The 27,363-nt window shown below is 45.3% G+C and overlaps 1 protein-coding gene across 3 annotated transcripts in view; it reads right to left on the reverse strand.

The window, feature by feature from the left end:
• Window positions 1–498: 498 nt before the first annotated feature.
• VPS39 (VPS39 subunit of HOPS complex) overlaps window positions 499–27,363 on the reverse strand; it is a 47,667-nt gene continuing 20,802 nt past the window's right edge. For all 3 annotated transcript variants that reach the window (XM_019935341.3, XM_019935340.3, XM_033851546.1), the window contains 18 exons: window positions 26,950–27,133; window positions 20,978–21,098; window positions 20,745–20,865; window positions 17,536–17,665; window positions 12,526–12,668; window positions 10,257–10,400; window positions 9,656–9,797; window positions 8,909–8,995; window positions 8,507–8,580; window positions 8,082–8,180; window positions 7,369–7,486; window positions 6,744–6,872; window positions 5,599–5,701; window positions 5,331–5,376; window positions 4,270–4,419; window positions 3,970–4,104; window positions 3,621–3,712; window positions 499–2,547 (listed from right to left, as the gene is read on the reverse strand). In XM_019935341.3, the coding sequence (XP_019790900.2) occupies window positions 2,472–2,547; window positions 3,621–3,712; window positions 3,970–4,104; window positions 4,270–4,419; window positions 5,331–5,376; window positions 5,599–5,701; window positions 6,744–6,872; window positions 7,369–7,486; window positions 8,082–8,180; window positions 8,507–8,580; window positions 8,909–8,995; window positions 9,656–9,797; window positions 10,257–10,400; window positions 12,526–12,668; window positions 17,536–17,665; window positions 20,745–20,865; window positions 20,978–21,098; window positions 26,950–27,133 (2,094 nt within the window). In that variant the 3' untranslated portion in view covers window positions 499–2,471. The remainder of the gene's footprint in view (window positions 2,548–3,620; window positions 3,713–3,969; window positions 4,105–4,269; window positions 4,420–5,330; window positions 5,377–5,598; window positions 5,702–6,743; window positions 6,873–7,368; window positions 7,487–8,081; window positions 8,181–8,506; window positions 8,581–8,908; window positions 8,996–9,655; window positions 9,798–10,256; window positions 10,401–12,525; window positions 12,669–17,535; window positions 17,666–20,744; window positions 20,866–20,977; window positions 21,099–26,949; window positions 27,134–27,363) is intronic.

The raw sequence follows: 27,363 nt of genomic DNA on the forward strand, positions 1-27,363 counted from the left end.
ATACCTCTTAGTCCCAGACGTTTTTTCATCCCCAGGAAAAACTCAGGATGGCCAGAGATGGCTCCAGAGAGGGACACAGAAGGACCAGATTGCCTTTTTGGAGCTGGCCAAAGTGGACCAACACTTCTCCACTTCTCAAACATCCCTAGGTCCCTTAATCCCACCAAGTCAACATCTTTCCTGCCTGTCTCAGTCATTATGAGCTGCAGGAAGAGGAAGACGCACAAGGCCCTAATACGTGAAGCGAAGGGCAAGTAGTTTGGATCAGCTAGAGTTGCAGTGTCTACTAGCACTTTGTGATGCTGGAAATGTTCTGTATCTGTGCTGTCAATATCAGCTAAACGCTAGCTGTACTGGACGGCACACATCAAGACAGCAGTGTTATACTGACTTTTTTTCTCAGTCACTAATTGGATTAGTCCTCTCGATTATTAACGTCTTTGTTATTTTCACCAAATCCCACAGGAAAGGGGGAAAAAGAGACCCAGACAGGCTTGGTTTCGTACTTCATGATGTTTATTATGAGAGATCTTCGTCGTCCTCACTACAGAGCTTTCATCTCCAGCCTTCTCCACACCTCCACGGAGGGCAGAGAGTCCAGGGAAGGAGAATGGAGTTCAGGAAAACTGGGTCGTTTATGTATTCCAGAAGGGAAGGAGACACACATTCTTCATTCTACTGCTTCAAACACGTGTGCCACACAGGTAGGGAGATACACACACTGCAGGCGGGGAAGGCAGGGCGCGTGGGGCGGGGCCAGTTTCTGCGGCTGCTCCCAGCGGAAGCTCAGTCCAAGCCACTGCAAACAGGGCCCCAGGGAAGCACTGCATCTTAGCGGGGGCGTGGCCAGTGGGACACGGATCTTGTGAAGCGCTGCTCGGCTGCCTCTGTGAGCGATGCTGACTGACGGCCCTCACTCCGTCCCTTCAGACCCTCCGCAGAGAGCGTGCCTGGGAGGACCCTCATCTACACCAGCAAGTCAGGCTACAACACAGGCCCCAGATAGCACGGTGCTGGGGTTTAGAAAGGATCTCATGTCAAGGACAGGCCACTAGAACAGTGTCAGTATCGGGTGCTGGCACATACCCTCATTACTGTTAGAAACACTGGGGTAACAAGACGGTGCATCTACAAAATCCCCAGGATGACAGGATGCAGGGCCGCTGTCCCTGTGTCCTCAGCCTGCAGTGCTAGGCACCCCTCCTGTGGGCTCTAGAGCCCCGTGGGAGGCAGGGTCTCCCCCGAACACAAACAAGTGCTCAGCGGATCTGGCGGGGAGTTATGTCACAAACTCCTGCTGCCAGCAGCTCGGCCGACTCTCGGCTGTCCCCGAGCACCTCACAAGCACGCCCTACATCACGTCAGTGTCAGTTCCTGATCTGATCGTTCTCTGAGTGCAGCAGAGATCCACCTACCTACCATAACCCAGAGCCATCCTCCAACCCCTGCAAAACAAAGCTGGAGAACAATGGCCAGGCCAAGGTGTAAGGTAGGCGGATGACACTGGCTGGGAAGAGAAAGGTGCCCAGAGCACAAAGCACGCTGCTCAGAAAGCCTAAACCAACCTGCCCTGGGTGGCTGGTGGATGAACCAGGAGCAGGGGCCTCTGTGGACACCTGCCAAGAGGTCACATACCCAGGGCAGCCCACCCTTAGAGCAGCCGTCACACTCGGCCCGAGGGACCGAGAATGAGGCTCTCCTAAGCTTCCAGGCACAGTGCATACAGTCCAGGGAGGATCTATTTACAACACACCTGACAATCGAGCAATGTATTCCTAGAAACTGGGACTTCCTCTTGCTTCTCATTTTACCTTGTTTAAAATACTAGTTATTCCCGGTGTCAGGAAAATAGGAGAGAAAGTCTGGGTGGAGAAGTTGGGGGGTGAGATAAAGGAAGAAAATAAGTAGAAAGTGAAGGAGACTGAAAAATAAAGATCCGAGTGGGGAGACTGGTGGGGGGACACAGGGTCAGTGACTATAAAGTGACCAGCATTACCTAGAGGACGGGCCATTTGGCCTTTGCAGCCAGAGGAGCTCTGGTACTCCAGGACTTCAGGCAGCTGAGCTGAGGGCTCCTGTGAAGTCCTGCATGTATCTTAATAGAAAACTTGGAATAAACAACCCCAGGGTTGCAAACACTTAAGACAGTTTCCTTATTGGGTGACTGGAATGCAAAGACAGGATGGTGCCCTTCCCCGTCTCCTCCTGTCCAAGCAGGTATAAAATTCTCCAGAATTGCCTGCAACATAATGGTATATAAGGTGTAACTAATTGTTTTTTCTATTAAAAGTCTGGCAACGCCAGAACACAAGTCTCATTGGTTCAGAGATGTTCCACGGCACAAGGTAGCCAGTAGTGTCCAAATGGGGAGACTCCTGGTGGTGGCAGCAGCCCCCGATTCCCCAGGCCGGGGCTCTCCCCGCCTCTGGGATAGCCGAGTTGTCCGCTGCTCAGTCTTCGGCTTGCTGGGCTCAGGTGTCAGCCGGGTTGACCTCTTTGGAGCAGAAATAGTGCACGACCACCCCATTGGGGTATCTTGCAAATGCACTGCAGGGAAGGAAAATGACCTGGGAGTGAGGACTGCCTCTAAGAGAAGACCACTTCTTACTGGAAAAGGCACCTTACCGGGTGCCATTCCAGAAGCCGCCCACCCTAACCACAAAGAACAGCCTGGCATCTCTGGACTTACGTAGCCACCATCTCTGGCAAATATCCGAACAGAGGATGAGGTCCACGCCATTTGAGCGCATGGGGATATTTCTTACTGTCATCAATGTGCAAGCACAGGCAGATGGGGCAGTACCCCAGCCTGGCTCAGCAGCGGCTGAGAGCCGACTGCTCATCAGAACAAGTTTTGGGCTAATTTTTTTTTTTTTAATATTTGTTTATTTATTTGGTTGCACCAGGTCTTAGTTGCAGCAGGTGGGCTCCTTAGTTGCGGCATGTGAACTCTTAGTAGCAGCATGCATGTGGGCTCTAGTTCCCTGACCAGGGATCAAACCTGGACCCCCTGCACTGGGAGTGTGGAGTCTTATCCACTGCGCCACCAGGGAAGTCCCTTGGGCTAATTTTAACAAAGAACAGCGAGTCTTTCTAAAGGAAAGGGTTCTTCCAGCCATATAAGAAAAAGCACAAATCATTCTTCTTTGAAGGAAAGGGGACTGACTGGAGCATATGCCTTAAAACAGAATGATGCTGCCTCAGGATTTTACTCAAGTCATGAGGCAGCAGGTGGAAAGACCTTTTTCTTCCTTCGGAGGTGTATCCTTAAAAGATAAGGACTTCCTGCCCACATACAGCTCTCACACACCCCCTGGCTACGTCACAGTGTTTAGCTGCCAGAGGGGAAGGGCTTTATGGGCAAGGAGTCAAGAGCTCCATGCCATACATTTCAGGCCTTTAAATTCTCAAACCCCCTCCACACCCCCGGCAGACAACGTAGCCTGCCCTCTGGAGGCTCAAGAACTAAAAGCGGCCCAGATAGTCTGCAGCTGCACTTTCCTCTTTGGCTAAGGGGCATAGGGACATTTAAATCCATCCTGAGTGTGAGGGACATTTAAATCCATCCTGAGTGTGACCCGCATCAGAGCCAACAGTGCATAGCTGTGGATGAGGCTCACCTGTTCCCAATCTTCTTCTTACACACCATGCACACCTTCTCCTCTGTGATGATGCACTTCACCTGCTGGTGTAAAATCCGCTCTTCCTGGACCTGGGAGCAGAGAGATGGGGGGAAAAGTCCCAATGTCCAGCAGGTATTTAGAACAGAAGGAAGGGCCGGCGCTGTCTCATTTCCCGGCCCACAGAGACTCCCCTAATTGAAACACCTGCATTTAAATGCCCAGTTGGTTACCGATCAGCTTGAACTAGAGTTCAAAAGCATAAAGCTCTGCCTTGATCTACAGGGAACGCGGTAACTGTCTCACACTGAAAAGTACACGCCTGCCCTCATGTCTGAAAGGCTCATACCCTCAGGAACTCTGCATGGAGAAGGTTCTTGAGCACTTGATTGAACCGTTTCCTTTGTGCATTCTCTTCCAAGACCTTTTCCAGAAAGATGCGTATATCGTTAATCTGAGTGTTCGCTGGCAGAAGGTTGATGGCCTGGGGACGGGAAGAGAGAAGGGAATAGGGTGAGGCAGGACACGAGTGAGACTGAGGAAATGCCTGACGTCATGGAGCCCTCGAACCCCAGTCCCTCCTCTGGGCCCTCTTCTCATTCCATGCTGTCCACACGCGCCCTCCGTCTCCCCAAGAAGAACTCCTGACCTTGGTGGTATCCAGTTTGCCGTGGTGCAGCTCGAGGACCTGCAGGGCAGCTTGGAGGTTGGCTTGTGGCTCCAGCAGTTCCAGCTTGATTGGCCCCAGGCAGTGAACGCTGGGTGGGGACAGGTACATCCGGAGCAGGGACAGATACACCTGTTTCATACACAACAAGCCACGCATGTCAGGCTGGCAGCAACCCTCCCAGAACCCCCAGTGTGACCACACCTAAAGGCAAGAGGGTTGGTCTATAGGAACAGCTGTCACGGAGCATTTAAAACTCATCATTTTTCACCTTTCAAAAAATTTTGTAAAGTCAGTCAACTGAAGATGTCAAAAATTAAAGATCGTGTTCTCCCTGAGAGGAAAAAAAATCAAATGCCTTGTATTTGTTTTGCATTACACTGTTAACAAAACGACTCAAAGAGATCCCTCATTTCCTTTGGCTTCGAAGGCTGAGACCCTGCCACGTATTAGCAGGTGAGGATTACCCAAGATGAGATGCTGCATCTCCTACTGGTACCCGTACCACAGAGGTTCTCAGACTCAGCACTCAATATTCTGGGCCGAATAATTCTTTGCTGGGTCTGTGCTGTGCACTGTTTAATAGCAACCCTGGCCTCTACCTCCTAGATTCCAGTAGCACCCCTACCCCCAGTCATGGCCACCAAAAAGGTCTTTGTACATTGACAGATCCATGTGCAATCTAGACAGAGCACACGTGTGCACCTTACCAGAACCATCAGATGTTCCTTCTCAACAGGCTGACCACATAAATTTATTACACAAGTCGGGATTCTTTCGAGAGTAAAGGGGCAGGGGTGCTACGAATAATCACACGGACGACGACAGATGTAAGCCAGAACCATCCCAAGCAAACCAGGATCATGGTCACACTGCCTCTACCTCAACACGCATGTGCAAAACCAATCAGCACATTGACCCATGACCTGTCTTATCTTAGCAATTCATACCAGGGTCACCTGTGGCCAAACCAGAGGGGTTAGCTATGCTAAGAGGGACAGTGCAATGCACCCGTGCTCCCTGGGGCCAGGGTCACTACTTACATCTTTGTTGCCATCTTTATTTTGGTCATAATGCTTGTGGCAGTACCTGCAAGGGAGAAAGTGGTCAGACAAGGCCACATCTAGAGACAGCGCATCGATGCTGCCTGCGTGAGCAGCCTAACGACAACAAAATCGGAAGCCAGCACACGAGGTGATTCTCGCTCCTGCTGAAGGGTGGAGGGGTGGCTTTCTTAGCCTCTCACGCCTCTCATCTCTCTGGGGGGCCTCTTTTAGACCCTTGCGAGGTGGGATGACAGGGTCAACGTACTCTTCAGCCATTCTCGTATCCTTCAGGATGTGGACATAGATGAAGAGAGCTTGTTCGTGTTTCCCCATGCGTCCCAGCAGGAGAGCACGCTCTTCTAAGAGGCCTGTGGGGAAAAAGGTGTTTAAGTAACCATCATCCCCATTAGGCAAGCCCAAGGCCAGGGGCTAAGCTATTAGAGGAATGGATATTGGCGAAATATAAAAGGGGAAAAAGTATTTTTATTACTTGGGGTTTTTTCAAGGAGAAAATTACTAAAATTTTTAAAAGGGAAGAGGGGAGGGAGCTATTTTAGGAGGTACTTTATCCCATCTTTTTTGTGACTGCTTACAAATGGGGCAACAACACTTGATGATCAACCAAGTGCATAATAAGCACCTACAATGTACCAGGCACTTCAGCTAGGTAAACAGACACCTGGTCTCTGCTCTCATGGAGCTTATACATCAGACAGACGTGTGTCTTTTTTCAGACATATGTCTGTCTGATGTATAATTAGACATTATGCCAGATTATAAAAAGTGCTAACCAATGAACTTGGCCAAGAATATGTACTGAACCAAGAAACAGCTTTCAACCTGGCCATCAGTTAGCATGCGGTGGGGCTTCCCTAGTGGCACAGTGGTTAAGAATCCGCTTGCCAATGCAGAGGACACGGGTTCAAGCCCTGGTCCGGGAAGATCCCACATGCCGCGGAGCGACTAAGCCCACGTGCCACAGCTACTGAGCCTGCGCTCTAGGGCCCACGAGCCACAACTACTGAGCCCACGTGCCACAACTACTGAAGCCCACGCGCCTCGAGCCCATGCTCCGCAACAAGAGAAGCCACCGCAATGAGAAGCCTGCGCACCGCAACGAAGAGTAGCCCCCGCTCGCCGCAACTAGAGAAAGCCCGTGTGCAGCGATGAAGCCTCAACGCAGCCAAAAATAAATAAATAAATAAAAATTAGCATGTGGTTCATACCCAAAAGAGACTCCTCTCAAACAAAACTGAGCCTTCAGAGGGGACAGAACAGGAGCACAGGCCTGAAACATGTGGTTTTTCCCAGGCCCAACCTTTTGGAGGGCTGGGGAACTGGTAAAAGGGAAAGATCCGTTTTTGCATTACCTTCTGCTGAAGTGGCTCTGGACCTAAGCCAGACACTCACCATCAAAAGGAAAATCACAGATGAGCCGGCCTGGGTCATAGTAGCTAGAAATTTCCAAGAACTTAAGGAGCTTCCGTCGGTATTCTCCCAGCTCTCCTTCTTCCTCACCAGCAGGGACTGGAGCTTTGCCTTTAAGGAAAACCACGCTCAGCATGAAAGGATGCTGTCGGGCAGCAATGTGGGGTCATTAAGAAAGACGAGAGGGACGGGATTCAATAATCAGAAAGGGCCTCCATGGTGGTTTCCAGTTGGCCTTCTCTTAGCTTATGGTCTCTACATGGCCCCAAAACATCAGCTTGAGGAAAGAAGAAAAGAAACCAAGCTGCGTAGAGAAGCACCCTGCTACACAAACCTGTTTCTTATCAGCACAGGCGTCACTCTGCGGACAGATCTGCTCCTTCCCCACCACCAGGGGTGACGCCCAGGGGATCTAAGAGGTGCCCAGATCCAGGCACCAGCCCCTGAGTCTCACCTGCGGGGTCACTTAGCTGCCCTGGCTCCTCTGAGGCACTTCCTGCCCACCTGGGCCTGCAGAGAAGGTCTGCTTCCCTAAACCACCCATGACACCCTCAGGTCCAGCTCTCCTCTAAGGCCTGGGGCCACCCCGCTTTCCAAGAACTGGTACCTGCAGGGAAGGACAGGAGATACTCCTTCATCAGACCTTGCACCTTCTCACAGTACAGCTGGATCAGGCAGTTGTGGAACCGAGAGCCCGTCTCCTCCCAAACGTGGATGACGTGTTCCTGAGGCAAGATGCAGGTCTGCCTGGTACCCTCTATGCTGTGACCCAGCCCATTGCCCAGGCTCCCTCACATTTTTAAGGCCCAAGAGGTCCCATCCAGATTGTCCCCTAATTAGGCCACAAATATTACCAAGGGATAGCTCTTCTAAAACCACTGGGAAATTTCACAGTACAACCCAGCAGTATCAGGAATTATTGTCTTGATTTCCAGTCAAAGCTCCTTTATAAACTCTGTCTCATAATCCTCCAAATCAGCCCATGTAATGAAGGTTGAGTATTACATTCTGGTACTTAGGACTGATTTGTTGTCCTTCGGTCACAGTTGAGTCTGGCTGTACAAATGTGGCTTTGAAATGTTTTTCTCCAGCATCCTTCTCTTTTATCCCTCTGCACGTCATCTTTAGAAGGTAGCATCAAAAAGTGCCATCTCCAGCTTGGTCTACTGGGATCTCTGTCTTCAGAGGATATTACATTCCTTACATTCCTTCCAATCCCCAAGGGACACAAACCCTAATCTGAACTGGCTGATCACTGACTCATGCAGTCCTGGATCCTGGGTTTGAAGCCTTTTAGTTCAGATCAAAAAAATACCTTACCAGATATGGAATTGCCAGACCCTTAAAATTCTCCACTAAGAAGCCAAGCACTCGGTCTCGCGGTAGAGACTCCACCTCTGGGAGGTCCTCAGTAAATATCTGTTGGAACAAAACCTGAGTTCTAGCAGCAGAACCACCTGATGGGAATTCTTCCAAACGCACATGCGCACAAGCGTAGGGTCAAGGGGACAGACGCTGTATGGGAAGGGCATCTGTGGCCAGTTACTATGGGACAGACTAGGTCGCAGGTCTCCTGGCATCTGCACCAGGCTCTTTTCACTCCACTCATTGCTGTTCCATGTTTCCCAGTCTTTGAAACACCAGAGAACTGCATGAATCCTTCCTCCCCCTCCATCCACTGCCGTCTGAAGTAGAATCAGGACCAACCGTGGTGCCAGATAAATCCAAGGGGCTCCGTGACCTACCTTCAGCCCATCCTCTGGAAAGTCTCTCAGCACCCACACTGAGTAGGAGAAAATCAAATGCAGGTTTTCTGTACCTAGAGGGAAAAGTCAGCAGATGAAGCCCACCCACCCTGCCCATAGGACCGGGAAGGCAGATGCCCAGGTTGCCCAGGATTTATCTTCCAGAGAAGATAGCTCTGTCCAAGCACCAGTCACTCAGGGCTGCTTGGGCCTACCGAGCTGGCTACACACGAAGGAGCTGTCATGGTTCCATCACCAGGGAGACTTTCACCCCAGTCAGAGGAACCCAGCTGGGTGAACATGAGGGAGGGAGGGGAATGACCAGTCGGAATCAGAAAGGGAGAGAGGTCAGGTCCACTTGCACCATCCTCTCCCTGCACCCCTTCCACAAGCTGGACTTACCCAGATGTTGCAGGTATTGCACTGTCCTCTCATGGCCTTTCAGAGGGGAATTCGCTTTCTTGGACTGGTCCACCAGCACCTGCAGAGCTGGCCACGAAGCCCAAGAATAAGGTCATGAACCCCTTCCAGAAGGTGTATCTCCTTGGAAAGTCATCACACTGTAAGCAGTTTTTGGCAGGAAAGAGGTCTCTGCAGGAGGCCCCTTTGTCTTGGCACTAACCTTAAACTGGGCACCTACATGCTCTGCTTATCTGTAGCCCTAGCACACCTTTCGAATCTTGTGATCACACAATACTTTGCTTAACTCGCTGGTTCTTTCCATAGATCAAAGAAGTACAAATGAAGAATAAGTAATTAAAAGAGGGCCAGATCTTCTCCCTAGCTTCCCCTTCAGTAATCTTGTGAACGAACTGTGTGAACAAGATAGCATCTAAAGAAAAATCACGAGAAGGCAACAGGCCTGCACACAGTGGGGGACGGCCCCTATCTCAATGATTAACTGAGATTACTTCCCTTTTTCCCTTTGTTGAGCAGAATCTTCAGAGGGGGCTTTTGGGGCACACTGAGTCCACCATCTCCCCAGACTGCCAGCACTCTCATTAAAAGCAATTTTCCTTTCTTACCAACATTTGTCTTTCTCTCGTGTATTGATTTTCGAGCGGGGAGCAGCCGGACCTGATTCGGTAACAACACCTCAGTCAAAATACAAGAGATTCTCCCAACCAAAGAAACCTCTCCTCCAGTCACCTTTCTCATGGAGCCCCTTCTTCTCGTACAGGATGATCAGTTCGCTGTACTTGTGAGCCTTCTTCAGCACGTGCTCGCTCTCTTCGATGTGGCAGTGGTTGTTCTCCAGGCGCAGCAAGGGGGCCACCAGGGCCACGTTCGTCTGCAGAGGAGGCAGGATTTCAGCAGAAGCTGCTTCCTGGGGAGCCCGCCCCTTCCCCAGCCCCGGCCTGCTTCAGGCTGAAACACCAGGGGTGTGACAAGCAAGAGAGAGCAAACAATCCTTTCCCAGGACTACAGGTAGTACCTTGTAAAGCATTTATGCTCTTTCAAACAACATGTTTCAAGGGTTTTTTTTGGAGAGGGAGGGTAAAGAAAGGGGAAATTTTCTTTGGGGAAATACTGTCCCTGTTCACCTCGTAGCACTAACCCCCATCTTAGCAGAGAAGACCAGCCCACTGTAAGATTCTGGGTCAACATCTCGCCATATCCCCTCAATTCCAAGAAGCTCACAGACGTCAGGCCAAGAGTAGCTGGTTCCTGTCATCAAAGGCTTCACTCTTACCAGGGGCAGGGACCCCAGAGTAGGGGACTGTGGGGACCCGAGTGCTGGAGGACTCACATGGAGGTAGCACTTGAGCAGGGTGGTGTCAATGATTTGCAGCAGCTTCTTCTTGGATTTGATGGTAGGAGTGCCTTCCATGAGCGGGGAGGTGCTAGACTGGTGATCAGAGTCATTCAGCTTCTTGACCAATTGGCTTCGTTTCTGCCAAGGTCAAAAATGCAGGGTCAAGGCCAGGACTAAATCTTTCTTTATCACCCGAGCTACTAGGCAATTCCAAATACGTCTAAATCAGCTCACACCTACCCACCCTGATCCCACATTAGCATTCAATTTTTATCAGGGATCAAAATAGATGACCACCAAATCACCAGACACAAAGACAATTATCTACTGAGTATTTACTACAGACCAGGCACTATGCCAAGCACTTTATATATTATCCTATTGTAAACCTAAAACAAATGCAGGTAATATTAGCCCCATTTGATAAGTGAAGAACCTAAGGCACAGATATTAGATACCTCCTAAGTGGCAGAGGCAGATTTCAAATTAGGGTCTGATTCCAAAGCCCCTGTTCTTTTCTTTTTTTAAATCAACTTTATTGAGGTATAAGTTATATACAATAAAATGTACCCCTTAAAAGTATACTATCAGGGGCTTCCCTGGTGGCGCAGTGGTTGAGAGTCCGCCTGCCGATGCAGGGGACACGGGTTCGTGCCCCGGTCCGGGAAGATCCCACATGCCACAGAGCGGCTGGGCCCGTGAGCCATGGCCGCTGAGCCTGTGCGTCTGGAGCCTGTGCTCCGGCAACGGGAGAGGCCACAACAGTGAGAGGCCCACGTACCGCAAAAAAAAAAAAAAAAAAGTATACTATCATATGCGTTTTGACAGATATATACGTGCATGTAACCACCGTCCCAATCAAAAAACGAAACATTTCTGTTACCCCTGAAAGTTCCCTTGTGCTCTTCCCAAAGAATCTCACCCACCCTCTACCCCCACTGATCTGATTTCTATCACTAGAGATTACTTTTCCCCTGTTCTCGAACTTTATATAAACGGAATCATCCAGTTTGTACTGTTTTGTGTCTGACACGCCCATGGTCTTATTTGTTCTACCAACTCTGTGGCACAATGCTCATGTCAGTTACCTCCACATATTCCAAGCTCAGTGGAAAAGGCCAGGGAAAAATGTATGCTTGAAGTCCCCTAAAGCTAAGATGTTGAAAATAGAGGGTCTTCTGTGATGCCACACGCTTGGGAGACTTTCTGCCCCGGGAACTTTTTTTCACTTGGCTCATGGGGTGTGCAGTATGCAGACAGAGGCAAGTCTGTGTGCTGTCAGCCACCCTGGAACCCAATGTCAAGGAAGTGCCAAAGCAATGGATGCCTGACTGGACCTGTGGGACACCCACTGACACAGAAGCAGGTGATGGGAAGCTGGCTTACAATTTTCCTAGCAATACTTCTCATGCCCATCCAGAGGACCCCTTACAAAGGTCAGCAGAACACTTCTGGGAAAAAATTTAGTAAGTTCTCTGACTCTGAGTGGGTGAACAGGAAATAAATAATAACCTTCTGCACAGAAATGTAGGGTTCAGAGGCTTCAATGGAGACATTAGTTTTAGTGCTGACATGAAAATTTCACTTATCTGCCATAACAGTAAATTGAAAATAATTTAAGTCTAAATACTCCCCCTAAAAAAAACATGTTATAGAAGAATATTTAATGACAGGGAAGGACTTTCCTAATATGTGGCTAAATGTTTTAAAAGTAAGCTATAAAACAATATATAGCTTGATATCCATTTGTAATAAGTAAACTAATATATAAATAAACAAAAATTATTCACAGGTACAAATAAAAGTCTGGAAGGACAACACTAAAATGTTAGTTAATTTTCTCTGGGTGGTAGAGCTATAGGTGATTTTTATTTTTGTTTTATACTTTTCTGTGTTTTCCAAGTTTGCTGCATAGAGCAGGTATTTTTTCCAAAAGTATATATGTTCCCAAAAAGTTTGTTTTAAAAAATGTATTCTTTTCTATCAACTAAACTTTTCTGTTTTTAGTTCCTATAATAGCTTAGTGTGAATTTACCATGAACTGAATGTGTTTCCTGGTATCAGGATTTAGCAAAAAAGAGCTCAATACTATTGCTAAGCAGGGAGATGAAGCAGAAAAAAATGTCCCCCCCGCCCCAGACTTCAATAGTGTTCATTTATGGAACACCTGTGGCATTATAGAAGGCCCCCAGTTCCCTGCCACAGAGAAGCAGGTACTGGAACTTCCAGGTAAGCTCTTCCATATACCTCTGTATATACCTACCTGTGTCAGGTAGTCAATCAAAGCTAAGTGAGCCTTCTCCAACTCAGCCCCAGAGAGCACAGGCAGCGGGTTAGGATACTGTAGCTGCTTCCTGTAGTCTGTGGGTAGCAGGTCTGGGTACAGGCCCATCACATGTGTAGGATCTACATGGAAGGTAAACATGATTCCCCAGAAAGGAACACAGCAATTTAAGGATAAACTAAAACAAGACTAGTTCTATCGCAATATAAGTTCCAGACTGATTTTTTAAAAGGAATGACTCTTGGGGCTTCCCTGATGGCGCAGTGGTTAAGAATCCACCTGCCAATGCAGGGGACATGGGTTCGAGCCCTGGTCTGGGAAGATCCCACATGCCAAGGAGCAACTAAGCCCATGCGCCACAACTACTGAGCCTGCATTCTACAGCCCGCGAGCCATAACTACTGAAGCCCGTGTGCCTAGAGCCCGTGCTCCACAACAAGAGAAGTCACCGCAGTAAGAAGCCCGTGCACCGCAACGAAGAGTAGCCCCTGCTTACCGCAACTACAGAAAGCCGGCGCACAGCAACGAAGACCCAACGCATCCAAAAAAAAAAAAAGAATGGCTACTACCAAAAAAGACAAGAAATAACAAGTGTTGGCAAGAATGTGGAGAAAAGGGAACCCTTATGCACTGTTGGTGGGAATGTAAATTGGTGCACCTACTAGGGAAAACAGTATGGAGGTTCTTCAAAAATTTAAAAATAGAACTACCATACAATCTAACAATTCCACTTCTGGGTATTTATCCAAAGAAAATAAAAACACTAATTCAAAAAAATATATGCACGCTAATGTTCACTGCAGCATTATTTTTTTTTAATTAATTAATTAATTAATTTTTTTTTTTTTTTTGCGGTACGCAGGCCTCTCACTGCTGTGGCCTCTCCCGCTGCGGAGCACAGGCTCCGGACGCGCAGACTCAGCAGCCATGGCTCACGGGCCCAGCCGCTCTGCAGCATGTGGGATCTTCCCGGACCGGGGCACAAACCCGTGTCCCCTGCATCGGCAGGCGGACTCCCAACCACCACGCCACCAGGGAAGCCCTGCAGTATTATTTTTGCCAAGACATGGAAGCAACCTAAGTGTCCATCGATACATGAATGGGTAAAGAGGATGTGGCATATATATATATATACGCACACAATGGAATATTAGTCATGAAAAGGAATGAAATTTACCATTTGCAACAACACAGATGGACCTAGAGGGTATTATACTATGTGTGATAGATTTTTTAATCTGAATTGGCTCATGTGCAGCTGGTAAGTGGGAGAATGGTGTAGGTATGAGGCAAAAGTTGTTTTGGTTGGTATGCAATTTTCCCCAGCTTGTTAATGCTTTGAAGTGACCAGGGGCAAGCTTTCTTACAATTAATGAGAAACCTTAACTTATACAGGAAGATCTAAAGAAAAGAGCTGAAAATCCTATAAATTAGTGCAATGGCTGATTAGTAGCTTCAAAAACCACTATACTTTCTACTAAGTTAAGCCATCTGGGGAAGATGAGAGTAAATATGAAGCAAAGATGTTTCCTAGGGGCTTCCCTGGTGGCGCAGTGGTTGAGAATCCGCCTGCCGATGCAGGGGACACGGGTTTGTGCCCCGGTCCGGGAGGATCCCACATGCCGTGGAGCGGCTGGGCCCGTGAGCCATGGCCACTGAGCCTGTGTGTCCGGAGCCTGTGCCCCGCAATGGGAGAGGCCACAACAGTGAGAGGCCTGCGTACCTCAAAAAAAAAAAAAAAGATGTTTCCTCCCCATTAATTGTTTTGGAGGTCTCATAAAGAAGTCTGCACCCAGGATCAGACTTTTTACTTTGATGAAACTAGTTTCTATCAGAAGCAAATGTTCTCAAAGATCTTATCTCAAAAGAGAAAGCACAGCCCCAGAGTTTAAGATTGCAAAGGACTATCATGCTGGGTACCAAAAACAGTGGGAATTTCATTTTAGTAGGATAGCTATTTTTATTAGTGTTCCAGTTACAAAGCTGCCTAGGATTTGAGTGGTCAGCTCCAATGTTATTTGCCCCTTAAGTCCTGTTATTTTTCATATTTGCTATAGAACATAAGGTTCTGCAGGACCACATTCAAGGCATTATAGCAAAAATGCCTGTACCTCGATACATATAAAAAAGGGCACCTGGGTGCCACACGAATATTCTGGCCATTGTAAGGGATCTAGCCTCCCTACTATAAGCAAATAAAGGGACATTCTATTAATATATCAGTCTCATGTGTCAGGGTCAATCTGTCACTAGGGGTCTGATGATCTCTGAATATACTAAGAATATCTACTATAGGACCTAAGGACCAGTCCTTAGATTGAAGTCAGTCAATGGAGATGCTGCCCAAAAGGCCCCAAAGGCCCAGTCAATAGCCAGCTGTCCCCAGACCACATCACCACCAGCACATACCTCCTGCTGCTGGTAAGGGTCCACTTGTGCCTTATCTTCCCTACTAGACTGCTCTTTGAAAGCAGAATTCCTGTCTGATTACTGTTGCTTGGGGCCCAGCAGAATGCACTGCACTCTCTTAAGAGCTCAGTATGTATTTGTGGAGTGAACAAGTTAAAAAGTAGTAGCTTCATTAGGATTGATTTAAAAGTTCAAGTATTGTTGGTACATGGAAAAAGGGTCAAGTTGTTACAGCAGTTCTAGCTTATTATTCCAGTGTCTTCCCAAAGAGCTGGTGGCATACTGAAAACAAATGCCCCAACTGAGTTCATTCAGAGGAAGGATGGTAAATATTTATCAATTTCAGGGTACCCAGCTTCCATCCTCCTTCTTAAGAGCAAACTATTTCATTTTGGTGGGCTCCTTCTTCCAGACCATGTGTCGTCTTGGTGGGAGAATAGTTCAGGCAACTACCTTTGCCTTTAGAAGCAGAGTGTAGCCACAACCTCCTTTCCCACCCCTAGGACAGTCAGAAGGAGTGAGACCATGACCTAATCCTGGCCAATCAGATCCCTTTGATCTTAAGAAAGTGATTCAAGGATGACAAGCAGTATGGCACACATCAACATATATCCAGTCCTACATGCTTCTTTTATGTAATGCTGATACTCCTCCATCATGAGGTGGGGTCTGTGTTCCCTTGCCTTGAACTTGGAAAGCCCTTGTAAATCAATAGAATACAGGAGAAGGGACCATCGTAAAAGGCACTGAGGCTTCCACCTAGGCCTCCTGGATCACTGACTCCAGGAAAAGCTAGTCACTCTGCATGAGGACACTCACGCAACCCTATGGAGATACCCACCTGGACAAGAACTGAGGCCCCCAGCCCATAACCAGCCAACATGTGAACTATGAGAGTGAGCCGCCTTGGAAGCAGATCCTCTAGCCTAGTCAAGACTTCAGACAAAGGTAGCCCAGCCAGTACACAACTGCAACCACATGAGAGACCCCAAGCAAGAATTGCCCAGCTGAGCACTTCCCAAATTCCTAACCAACAGATACCAAGAGAGATAACAGACGATTTGTTATTTTAAGTCACTAACTTCTGGGATAATTTGCCACATGGCATTAGACAGCTAATACAAGCTGATGGGGGCAACTTTTATTGAGGATGCAACAACAGGGGAGGTGGTGGCAGTAACAGCTAAGGAAGTGGCTGTGCCGGTGGAGGACTGCCTTGGCTGTCCTGGCTACAGAGGGATTACTGTCCAGCTTCCTATTTCCTGCTGGGAGGTCCTCCGGAGCAACCTTGCTTCCTACTATTCCCAAGCCTGGTCCCCCATTCATTTGGTAGGCTCCTCCACCTGCCATTCCCTTAATATTCCAATAAGCCATGCTTAATTTAACCAGATACTTTTGAATTCTCCAGAATTGGTCTCTACTGCTCACAACCAAGAACCTTAACTGATACAGGGAGTTACCACAGTTTATTGCTGGCCAAGGTCAAGGGAAGATGCAAGAAAGGTAAACAAAGAGGAGGAAAAAAGAGAAGATAGAGAGTCAAACCAAGTATATATAGATTTATCTAAATTAAGCAAAAATGGAATATACCCAAACGAAAAATTTAATAATAATAACAGCAAACACCTAACTGGCATTTATTAAGTACCACACACTGTTCTAAGCACTTTCCTGTTCTAAGCACTTGACATAATCGTTACTGCCACACCATGAGGTGAGTAGTATTATTCTCCCTGTTTTGCAGAGGAGAAAGCTGAAGCAGAGAGAGTCCAGTCTGCCTGAGGTCAGGCAGTCTGCCTCCAAAGTACCTGCTCCTCATCACAACGCTCTAGTGTCTAGAGAGCTTTTAGGACACTGAGAAAAGAAAGGGATTTGCAGCACTGCCCTACGTGGCTCTTAAAAATGACCTACAGGTGGGACTTCCCTGGTGGTGCGGTGGTTAAGAATCCGGCTGCCAATGCAGAGGACACGGGCTCGATCCCTGGTCTGGGAAGATCCCACAAACTGCGGAGCAACTAAGCCTGTGTGCCACAACTACTGAGCCCACGCGCCTAGAGCCCGAGCTCTGAACAAGAGAAGTCACTGCAGTGAGAAGCCCACGCACCGCAACGAAGAGTAGCCCTCACTCGCCGCAGCTAGAGAAAAGCCCGCGTGCATCAACGAAGACCCAATGCAGCCAAAAATAAATAAATTATTAAATTTTTTAAAAAATGACCTACTGTTGAATCCTACTAAGTTCAGGCCAGTGACTTTTGTCTAGAACAGCAGTCAATAACCACTAGATGATCACACACACATGTGTTGACTTGAATGACTTTCTGTTACCTTCCTCTAATGGCAAGGGCAAAGCATCCCGGAAAACTGGAAGTCTGTATATGTAGGTGAGACCAGAGTCGTAAGATCAGAACTGTAAATATGTAGCCACATGGCCACCCACAGGATCCTGTTAGGTACGAGGATCAATTTAGATGAGCGTAAACTTTCCCCATTCTCAGAAGTCTGGTGTCATTCCTCCCAATCCTTTCCAGTTCCTCCTCCCTCGATTTAGTTCTTTATCCCTAGGCCATACCCACTTGTTACCTGTGCCAAGTTTAGCAAAGACCTGCATGGACTCATCAAAACGCTTCTGGCAGAAGAGGTTGAAGGCATACAAGTTCTTGATGTGATGGATCTGTTGCTGTTTTTCACTGTCGGAATCATCTTTCATTTCCTGATAAGAGAATATAATAGGTAGGAGCTCACTCACTCAACAAATATTTATTCAGTATACACCAGGTATCAGACAATACCCTGAAACATGCTACGCCCTCACAGACTGCCCTTACATTCTAATCATAAGTCACTATGCAATTAAAATACAATAGGGTTCCTACAAAATACCTGACCAGTACTCCTGAAAACTGTCAGGGTCGTGAAAAACAAGGAAAGACTAAGAAACTGCCACAGCTCAGAGGACACTAAGAATGCATGACAGCTAAATACAATGTGATTTCTGGATTTGAACCTGGAACAGAAAAAGGGACATTACTGGAAAAACTTGGTGAAATCTGAATAAAGTCTAGAGTTCAGTTTTAAAACAAAAAATCAAAACAAAACAGGGTGAGTGATGACAGAAGCATGTGGGTAAGGTATTCAGTCTAGTGTGAGCAGTGGGTCCAGGAAGGCTCCCAGGAGGAACGTAAACTGAGACACAAAGGATGAGCTGGAGTTGGCCAGGCGAGGCTGGCAGGTGACAGACGGGAGGAGATTCCAGGCCAAGAGGACAGCAAGTGTGCGCAGGGCCCTAAAATGACAGAGAGAACATGGCCTGCTCAAGGAATGAAAGACGTTTAACACAGCTGGCACAGTTGGGAAAGGTCCTGTTCACAGTAAAATCCAAATAAATAGAGCTACTTATTATCTCTGCTTCTTCCTTTAACCTTTTCCCCCCTTATATCCTTTTTAACCAATCTTTGCCACATTTAATTTCTTCCTTTGAAATGTCTCTCCATGTCAACTATACCCCAATTTTAAAAAAAAAAAGGTCTCTCCATGTTTTCCCTTCTTTTCTTTTCCTCTTCTATTGCGTTCACCCTAGTCCAGGCCATCATCAGCATGTTGCCACGCTTGGGCTAAGCTCTCCTGCTTGGTGTTTTAAAGGCTCTCAAAGCCTGGCACAGCCTCCTTAGCTAGGTTATTCCCAGACATTCAAGCCACACCCTACATGCCAGTCAGGATGGCCTCCATGCATCCTGGAAATACCTGTTTCCACACTTGTTTTCACTTCTTCTTCTTCTTCTTTTTTTTTTTTTAGATGTTGGGGGTAGGAGTTCATTAATTAATTAATTAATTTATAGCTGTGTTGGGTCTTCATTTCTGTGCAAGGGCTCTCTCTAGTTGTGGCAAGTGGGGGCCACTCTTCATCGCGGCGCGCGGGCCTCTCACTGTTGCGGCCTCTCTTGTTGTGGAGCACAGGCTCCAGGCGCGCAGGCTCAGTAGCTGTGGCTCACGGGCCTAGTCGCTCCGTGGCATGTGGGATCCTCCCAGACCAGAGCTCGAACCCGTGTCCCCCGCATTGGCAGGCAGATTCTCAACCACTGCACCACCAGGGGAGCCCTGTTTTCACTTGTTTAACTTCCTCGGGCTCTGTAACTCTCCCTGTTTCCTGCTCCTGCTCCTACCTATCCTTAAAAGGTCCAATCTTAGGATGCCTTTTCCAGCCCAAAGCAAAGTTTAGTACATAACTGCCCTCTGAAAGTTTCATGTACGTTCTCTGATTAATTTAAATAAAAGATAGGTGCCTCAAGAGCTAAGATGATATCAAGCAACCTTCTTTTGTCATAGAGCAGAACACCTAGTAAGTACAAGCCTAGAAAAGAGAAGGGAAAATGGAAACCCACTTCCATCTTCTCTACGGAAGATTTAACAGACAACCTGCAGCAGGAAGATCACTGGAAAGACCTGAGACCTTCCTTTTAAGAAAAATAGATACTAAAAAAAGCTATGTGCTACATAATACCCTTTTTATAAAGTTCAAAAACTAAATACATATTCAAGTACACAAATATATATGAAAGATAAAACAAAAAAATTTTAAGGGCACAATAAACACAAAGTTAGGATAATGGCTGTGTCTGGAGGGTAGGCAGAGGGATGGGATGGGGAGGGACATATAGGTTACGTAAGTTATTTTTGGGGGGTAGGATGGTGGGTTCATGGGTATCATTATTTTAAAAATGAAAATAAAATAATTTAGAGAAATAGATGAGTGGGGAGAAAAATAGTAAGATGCTAAAATTAAATGGCCCAAGACAGAAACAATCTATGGTATATTAAATGTGTCTAACTACTAAGACTGGATTTTTGTTTTATATCTAGAACTTATACACCCAAAATAAATGTTGCTCTTCAAAAGTATACACCATATAGAATTATAAACATACATATTCCAAAATTTGTGCCCACTGTTTTCCTTTCAGAAGTAATTTATAAGATACTCTGAAAACTAAGTTTTCCTACTATTATCTTCAAAAAATCTCTTCTCTTTTACCAAATCAGCACTGCCCAGTTTAGTGACTCAGTGAGGCTTGGAATGACTTTTAGTTGTTTCATAAAATCAAATCCACCCTTTAGAGATGACAATAATCACCACTGGGGATGTTTAAAAGCATAAGACAAGACTTGAAAGTCAATCTCCAAGAAGTGTTTTGGCAATGAGAGCATCACTGAAAGAACAGTATGGTCAGTACTTTGCTGTGAGTAACATCCCACAAGTAACATCCCATCCATTCAAGGAGAGTGAGTCTTGTGACTGCAGCCCTGCTGAATTGAATGTAGCAACCTGAGGTGGGTTCAGAATACCTAAAGAAGGCCTACTTACCCAAGCCCAGGAGACTACTGGTGAAAGGGATTTTGAGAGGCCCTGTAGTTGTTGCATTCAACCACACTGTAATCTTGACAGTTATGACTGTTATTTTAATGTTAGCATTGTCCTTAATTTTTCAAGGCCATACCATATCTATTAAATTATTTTACTGTCCTATTAATTCTATGAAATACTAGTATAATTTTGTATAATTTGCATTCATTCTACATTTGACAGATAAGCAAACTGAGATAGTGAAATCATTTAGAGTCACATAGATATTTTATGGCAGGGTCAGATCCTGAATCCAAGCCCCCTGACTTTCAGCTCTGTGTTTATTCCTCCAGTCCAAACTAAATAAGAACATCTAAACTAAAATCCGCTACTCTGGAGAACAATGAGGAAAGCCCATTTCTCACACCCAAATCTCAGAAACAAGACTTACTGCAAGCTGCAGAGCCAATTCAAACTGCTTGTCCTGGAGAAGCTGTTGGATTTGGGTTGCCATGGGGACTGGAATGAGCCTCCAAACAAAATGGTTGCTGGCCACATAGATAATGTTTGATCTGGAGACAGGAGTAAGAGGATTAGCAAAAGAGCGCTGGCTTTATGATAACACAGATGACTTTAAAGCTTTGCAATAATATGGCAGCTACAGTCAAGAAAGAAATTCCTTACCCTCCTGAGGTAATGAAACGGGGCCTTTGCAATTCAATGCTCTGGACCAGAAGCCTTGGCTCAAATGTCCGGATCTCCACATATCGAGGCAACACTGCAATGATGTAGGGAGGCTGGTGCTCTGCACAAGAGAGAACATCTTGAGTTGCGCTTCTGTTCTAAGCCTTTAGGGTTATGCACCGTTTCAGCTTCTCAGTTCTAAGCTGCACTTGGATCTCCAAATGGTCCACTAGTCAAATACCAAGCCAGGATCCTACACTGTGATATACAAAGAAAAAAAAATGTTTGTCTCAGTGATGCTAAATCTCCTGCACAAAAAAGATGCATCCAGCTTTGCTCAGAGGGACGTGACTCCACTCCTACTGTTTCCCCAAGAGAGCTGGGTGAAAGCGTCACTGGCTCCTTTCTCATTCGTCACAAAGCCAGGCCAGACCAAGGCCAGCTGCAGCTCCCCTAACAATGAGTCAGTGGGAGAACAAGGTTACATAACTTCTTTCATTCTCTTAGGAAAGGCAAGAGGAGGGCAACTTCTCTTTTTTTTTTTTCCCCTAAAATTATGCTAGAGAAAGAGATCCACATTTCTGGCCAATGTTATTTCTGCTTGAGATTTTCACAGCGAAAAGATGCAGAACTCCACCTAATGCTCAATGGTTCACAGAGAAGGCAGCTGGATGGCATTCTCGGTGTAGCCATTTTCTTACATGAGGTAACTAGTGTGTCAAATTCATAAAAACAGAAAGTAGAATGGTGCCAAGGGCTGAGGGAGGGGAAAATGGGTTCTTGTTTAATACGTACAGAGTTTTAGTTTTACAAGATGAAAAAGTTCTGAAATGTGCTGCATGACAATGTGAATATACATAACACTACTGAACTGTGCACTTAAAAATGGTTAAGGTCAAATTGAAGGATAAAAAACCATATGATCATCTCAACAGATGCAGAAAAAGCTTTCAATAAAATTCAACACCCATTTATGATAAAAACTCTCCAGAAAGTAGGCATAGAGGGAACTTACCTCAACATAATAAAGGCCATATATGACAAACCCACAGCCAACATCGTTCTAAATGGTGAAAAACTGAAAGAATTTCCTCTAAGATCAGGAACAAAACAAGGCTGCCCACTCTCACCACTATTATTCAACAGTTTTGGAAGTTTTAGCCACAGCAATCAGAGAAGAAAAAGAAATAAAAGGAATACAAATTGGAAAAGAAGAAGTAAAGCTGTCACTGTTTGCAGATGACATGATACTATATAGAGAGAATCCTAAAGATGCTACCAGGAAACTACTAGAGCTAATCAATGAATTTGGTAAAGTAGCAGGATATAAAATTAATGCACAGAAATCTCTTGCATTCCTATACACTAATGATGAAAAATCTGAAAGAGAAATTAAGGAAACACTCCCATTTACCACTGCAACAAAAAGAATAAAATACCTAGGAATAAACCCACCTAAGGAGATAAAAGATCTGTATGCAGAAAACTATATGACACTGATGAAAGAAATTAAAGATGATACCAACAGATGGAGAGATATACCATGTTCTTGGATTGGAAGAATCAACATTGCGAAAATGATTATACTACCCAAAGAAATCTACAGATTCAATGCAATCCCTATCAAATTACCAATGGCAGTTTTCACAGAACTAGAACAAAAAATTTCACAATTTGTATGGAAACACAAAAGACCCAAATAGCCAAAGCAATCTTGAGAAAGAAAAACGGAGCTGGAGGAATCAGGCTCCCTGATTTCAGACTACACTACAAAGCTACAGTAATCAAGACAATATGGTACTGGCACAAAAACAGAAATATAGATCGATGGAACAGGATAGAAAGCCCAGAGATAAACCCACACATATATGGTCACCTTATCTTTGACAAAGGAGGCAAGAATATACAATGGAGAAAAGACAGCCTCTTCAATAAGTGGTACTGGGAAAACTGGACAGCTACATGTAAAAGAATGAAATTAGAACACTTCCTAACACCATACACAAAAATAAGCTCAAAATGGATTAAAGACATAAATGTAGGCCAGACACTATAAAACTCTTAGAGGAAAACATAGGAAGAACAGTCTTTGACATAAATCACACCAAGATCCTTTTTGACCCACCTCCTAGAGAAATGGAAATAAAAACAAAAATAAACAAATGGGACCTAATGAAACTCAAAAGCTTTTACACGGCAAAGGAAACCATAAACAAGACGAAAAACAACCCTCAGAAAGGGAGAAAATATTTGCAAGCGAAGCAACCGACAAAAGATTAATCTCCAAACTATACAAGCAGCTCATGTAGTTCAATATCAAAAAAACAAACAACCCAATCCAAAAATGGGCAGAAGACATAAATAGACATTTCTCCTAAGAAGATATACAGATTACCAGCAAACACATGAAAGGATGCTCAACATCACTAATTATTAGAGAAATGCAAATCAAAACCACAAAGAGGTATCACCTCACACTGGTCAGAATGGCCATCATCAAAAAGTCTACAAACAATAAATGCTGGAGAGGGTGTGGAGAAAAGGGAATCCTCTTGCACTGTTGGTGGGAATGTAAATTAATACAGCCACTATGGAGAACAGTATGGAGGTTCCTTAAAAAAACTAAAAATAGAATTACCATATCACCCAGCAATCCCACTACTGGGCATATACCCTAAGAAAACCATAATTCAAAAAGAGACATGTACTACAATGTTCACTGCAGCACTATTTACAATAGCCAGGATATGGAAGCAATGTAAGTGTCCATCGACAGACGAATGGATAAAGAAGATATGGCACATATACACAATATTATTATTACTCAGCCATGAAAGGAAATGAAATTGAGTTATTTGTAGTGAGATGGATGGACCTAGAGTCTGTCATACAGAGTGAAGTAAGTCAGAAAGAGAAAAACAAATACCGTATGCTAACACATATATACGGGATCTTAAAAAAAAATGGCTCTGATGAACCTAGGGGAAGGACAGGAATAAAGATGCAGACATAGAGAATGGACTTGAGGACACGGGGAGGGGGAAGGGTAAGCTGGGACAAAGTGAGAGAGTTGCACTGACATATATACACTACCAAATGTAAAACAGATAGCTAGTGGGAAGCAGCTGCATAGCACAGGGAGATCAGCTCTGTGCTTTGTGACCACCTAGAGGTGTGGGATAGGGAGGGTGGGAGGGAGATGCAAGAGGAAGGGGATATGGGTATATATGTATACATATAGCTGATTCACTTTGTTATACAGCAGAAACTAACACAACATTGTAAAGCAATTATACTCCAATAAAGATGTAAAAGAAAAACAAAAAATGGTTAAGGTGATAGATTTTATGCTATGTGTTTTTTTAACTACAATTAAAAATAGAATTTTTTTAATTAGTAAAAAATGAACCACTAGATGGCATATTTATCATATAAAAATGTAACCTCAAAGAATATATTTATAAGAATAGTTTCTTAGTGTGACTAACTTGCTATAAATTTATTTTCCTCATTATTTATTTTCAGATAAAAAGTTTTTCATATTATATTCACAATTTATACTCTAAATGAATAGTACAATAAAATTTCAAAGCTAGAAGGGAACTCAGAAATGAGGAAAAACTAAGGCCTTAGTAATACCTTCATCAGTTTGAATGCTATTGTTGTTATTATGTTGATATTTTTCATCTTACCAAAAAATAAAATTTAATAGCATGTTTTTTTGTATTGGATTCTTTTTTTATGCTGACCTCATTTTAAGAAAGATTAACTATGTAAAGTTTCTCTGTCGTTTTAAAATCTGGTCCACTTTAATAAGGCCTAATTCAATAAAAGAAGTAATCTATACTAGAAACCCTTTTGGTTGTCATGTCTTATCATTTGTTCACTCTCCCCAAGTCTTTGACAACAGAGATGGTCTGGATCTCTCTATGTCTTCAAACTTGGCAGACTGGCTGGTGTCCAGCAAGCATGTAATGAATGGCGGACAATGACAGTAATTCATCAATCAGCAAGCATTTAGTAAGAGGCTATGATGTTTCAGGCACTCTCAAAGTGGACCAAGACATAAGCCCAGAGCCCACAGAGCTCCTGCACGAGCAGAGGAGACAGACAACTCACTGCATCCAGTGGGACAGTGCAGCTAGCGTGACGGAGAAACCTGAAAGGGCAGTGGAAGCACCAAGGGGGAAGTGACTAATTCTGCCTGTGGGTCAGAGCAGACTTCTGAGAGGAAGAGCCACTGAACGGGGGCCTTGTCATATGAGCAGCACGCTGCTGGGCAGACAAGCAAGGAAGAGGCAACAGCACAGATGAAGGCACAGGGATGGGGAGTCCTTTCAGAATGACTGGAGCCTGGGTGCAGTAGTGAAGAGGAGAGCAGAAATATAATCGAAGTCTATAAGAAGTTTAGTCTTCTTCCTGTCAGATGGTGTTCTTCCACCCTACCCAGGAAGAATGTCCCCTCCCTCCATGTGTTAAGGCACAAAAATGTTTTTGCGAAACACTGTCAAAGGGGCTGGGAACTAACAAAGGTCTTAAAACAGGGTCTCCACGCTGGGGAACCAGAAACCTACTTCCAGCATATTACACACAGCTTCACCTAGTCTACCAAGCCTCTTCTTCTAAAGGAAAACAAGGGCCCCTAGAACATCACGAAGCTTCTTGTGAAGCTCTTAACCACCCCCACCCATGGCAAACTTGTGAATATACATAATCTTGAGCCCTGTAAAATACTGTCCTTTTGATTTATCTTCCTTCTGGTCTATTCATCTCTAATCACCACCTGAATAACCACCCGAGAACATGATGCTTTTATCAATTCTACCATTTAGGAATCTAATGGCCTCTCAGACCTTCGAGTGGGCCTCTAACAACTGGCCCCATCCTCATTCCTCCATAATCCACACCACCTGTTTCAGTCAGGTCAGTCTCTGGAATGCCCTCTCACAAATCAGCATGTCTTCTGCATTTCTGCTCATTTTTCAAACTATTCTTTCTGCCTAAAATGAAAGAAATTTTTCTTTAAGCTAGATCCTGAACTCCTTGCCTGGTCTAGTGCAATCTTAATGGAACTTCTTACTGATTAATTGAACAATGAACTTCCCCTTTCTCAACTAGCAAATCTCAACTCATCCGATTTAATGCCTTAAGCAGGGTCTTGTTTCATCTCTTTATGCAAGATGTAATCCTTGTTTCCCGAGCTAGAGCCCTTAAAGACAGCATGTCTGTATGCCTCTCCAGAGCAGTAACTAAAATGCTTACTCTTCGGACTAAAAATGATTGCTGCCAGCATGGTGATATGCTTCCAGGCAATACCATCGCAGAGAGCTGGAAGCCTGAGGCAGGTGTAGGTGCAGAAACACCTGATGTGTAGGACAGACACACCTGAACACACTCTGTGCCTCGAAGCTACAAAAACAAGAGCAGCAATAACCACCACATCAAAAACCTTTTGATGCTGAGTTATACGGATTATAGGACGAAGTAAAAAATTTCCACTAATTTCCAAATGTAGTCTTTTTGGCAGAGACACAAACCATTAAAAAGAAGGTAAAAGAAAAGGAACTAAGAGGTAAAAATAGTAGTAGTAGATAATCACTTCCTAAAATGTACAATTCTGTTTACATTCTTCCCCCTCTGGGGCAAAACCCAACTTCCTACAAAAGCCAGAATATCCCTTTTGGTTTTTTTTTTTTGGCGGGGGCCACACCACGCAGCATGCGGGATTTTAGTTCCCTGACCAGGGATCAAACCTGTGCCCCCTGCAGTGGAAGTGCAGAGTCTTAACCACTGGACTGCCAGGGAAGTCCCCAGAATATCCCATTTTTAATAACCCTAAAACACTATTCTACTTACAAGAAGGGGAACTGAGAGTGAATGACACTGGAAACCACTGTCTGCTAAAGCTATGAATGGGGCTCCATCCTTCGAGGGTGGCCCAACGTGGGAAAGAGAAGCTATGGTGGTCTCACCCATGGCCACAGGGATGTCTGTCCAGTTCAGGGCACACTTCTGTGTGCAGATCCCATCCTCATTGAGCACCACGGTGAGATCATCCTGACCCACAGCCACCTTTCCATCTGCCAGAGGTGCAACTAAGGGCTCCAGCTGTTTTCCTGTTGGAAATAGCTCTTTGTTGGACCCCTTTCCATCTACCTATAGGAAGACACAAAGTGAGTCACCCATCATTCTCCAGCCAGAGGCATGAACACACATGGCCCGGAAAAATCAAGTTAAAACCCCAAACCTACAGAAGCCAATAATATTCCTTATTTGGCATAAAGAAATATTATAGAGTCTGTTATGACAAATTTTGTCATCACACGTTGAACCAGTTCTCTTTTTCTCTAACATGGAGACAAGCATCTAGCCTGGCAACTAACAAT

Source organism: Tursiops truncatus, chromosome 2 (assembly GCF_011762595.2).
Source record: "Tursiops truncatus isolate mTurTru1 chromosome 2, mTurTru1.mat.Y, whole genome shotgun sequence".
Taxonomy (NCBI): domain Eukaryota; kingdom Metazoa; phylum Chordata; class Mammalia; order Artiodactyla; family Delphinidae; genus Tursiops; species Tursiops truncatus.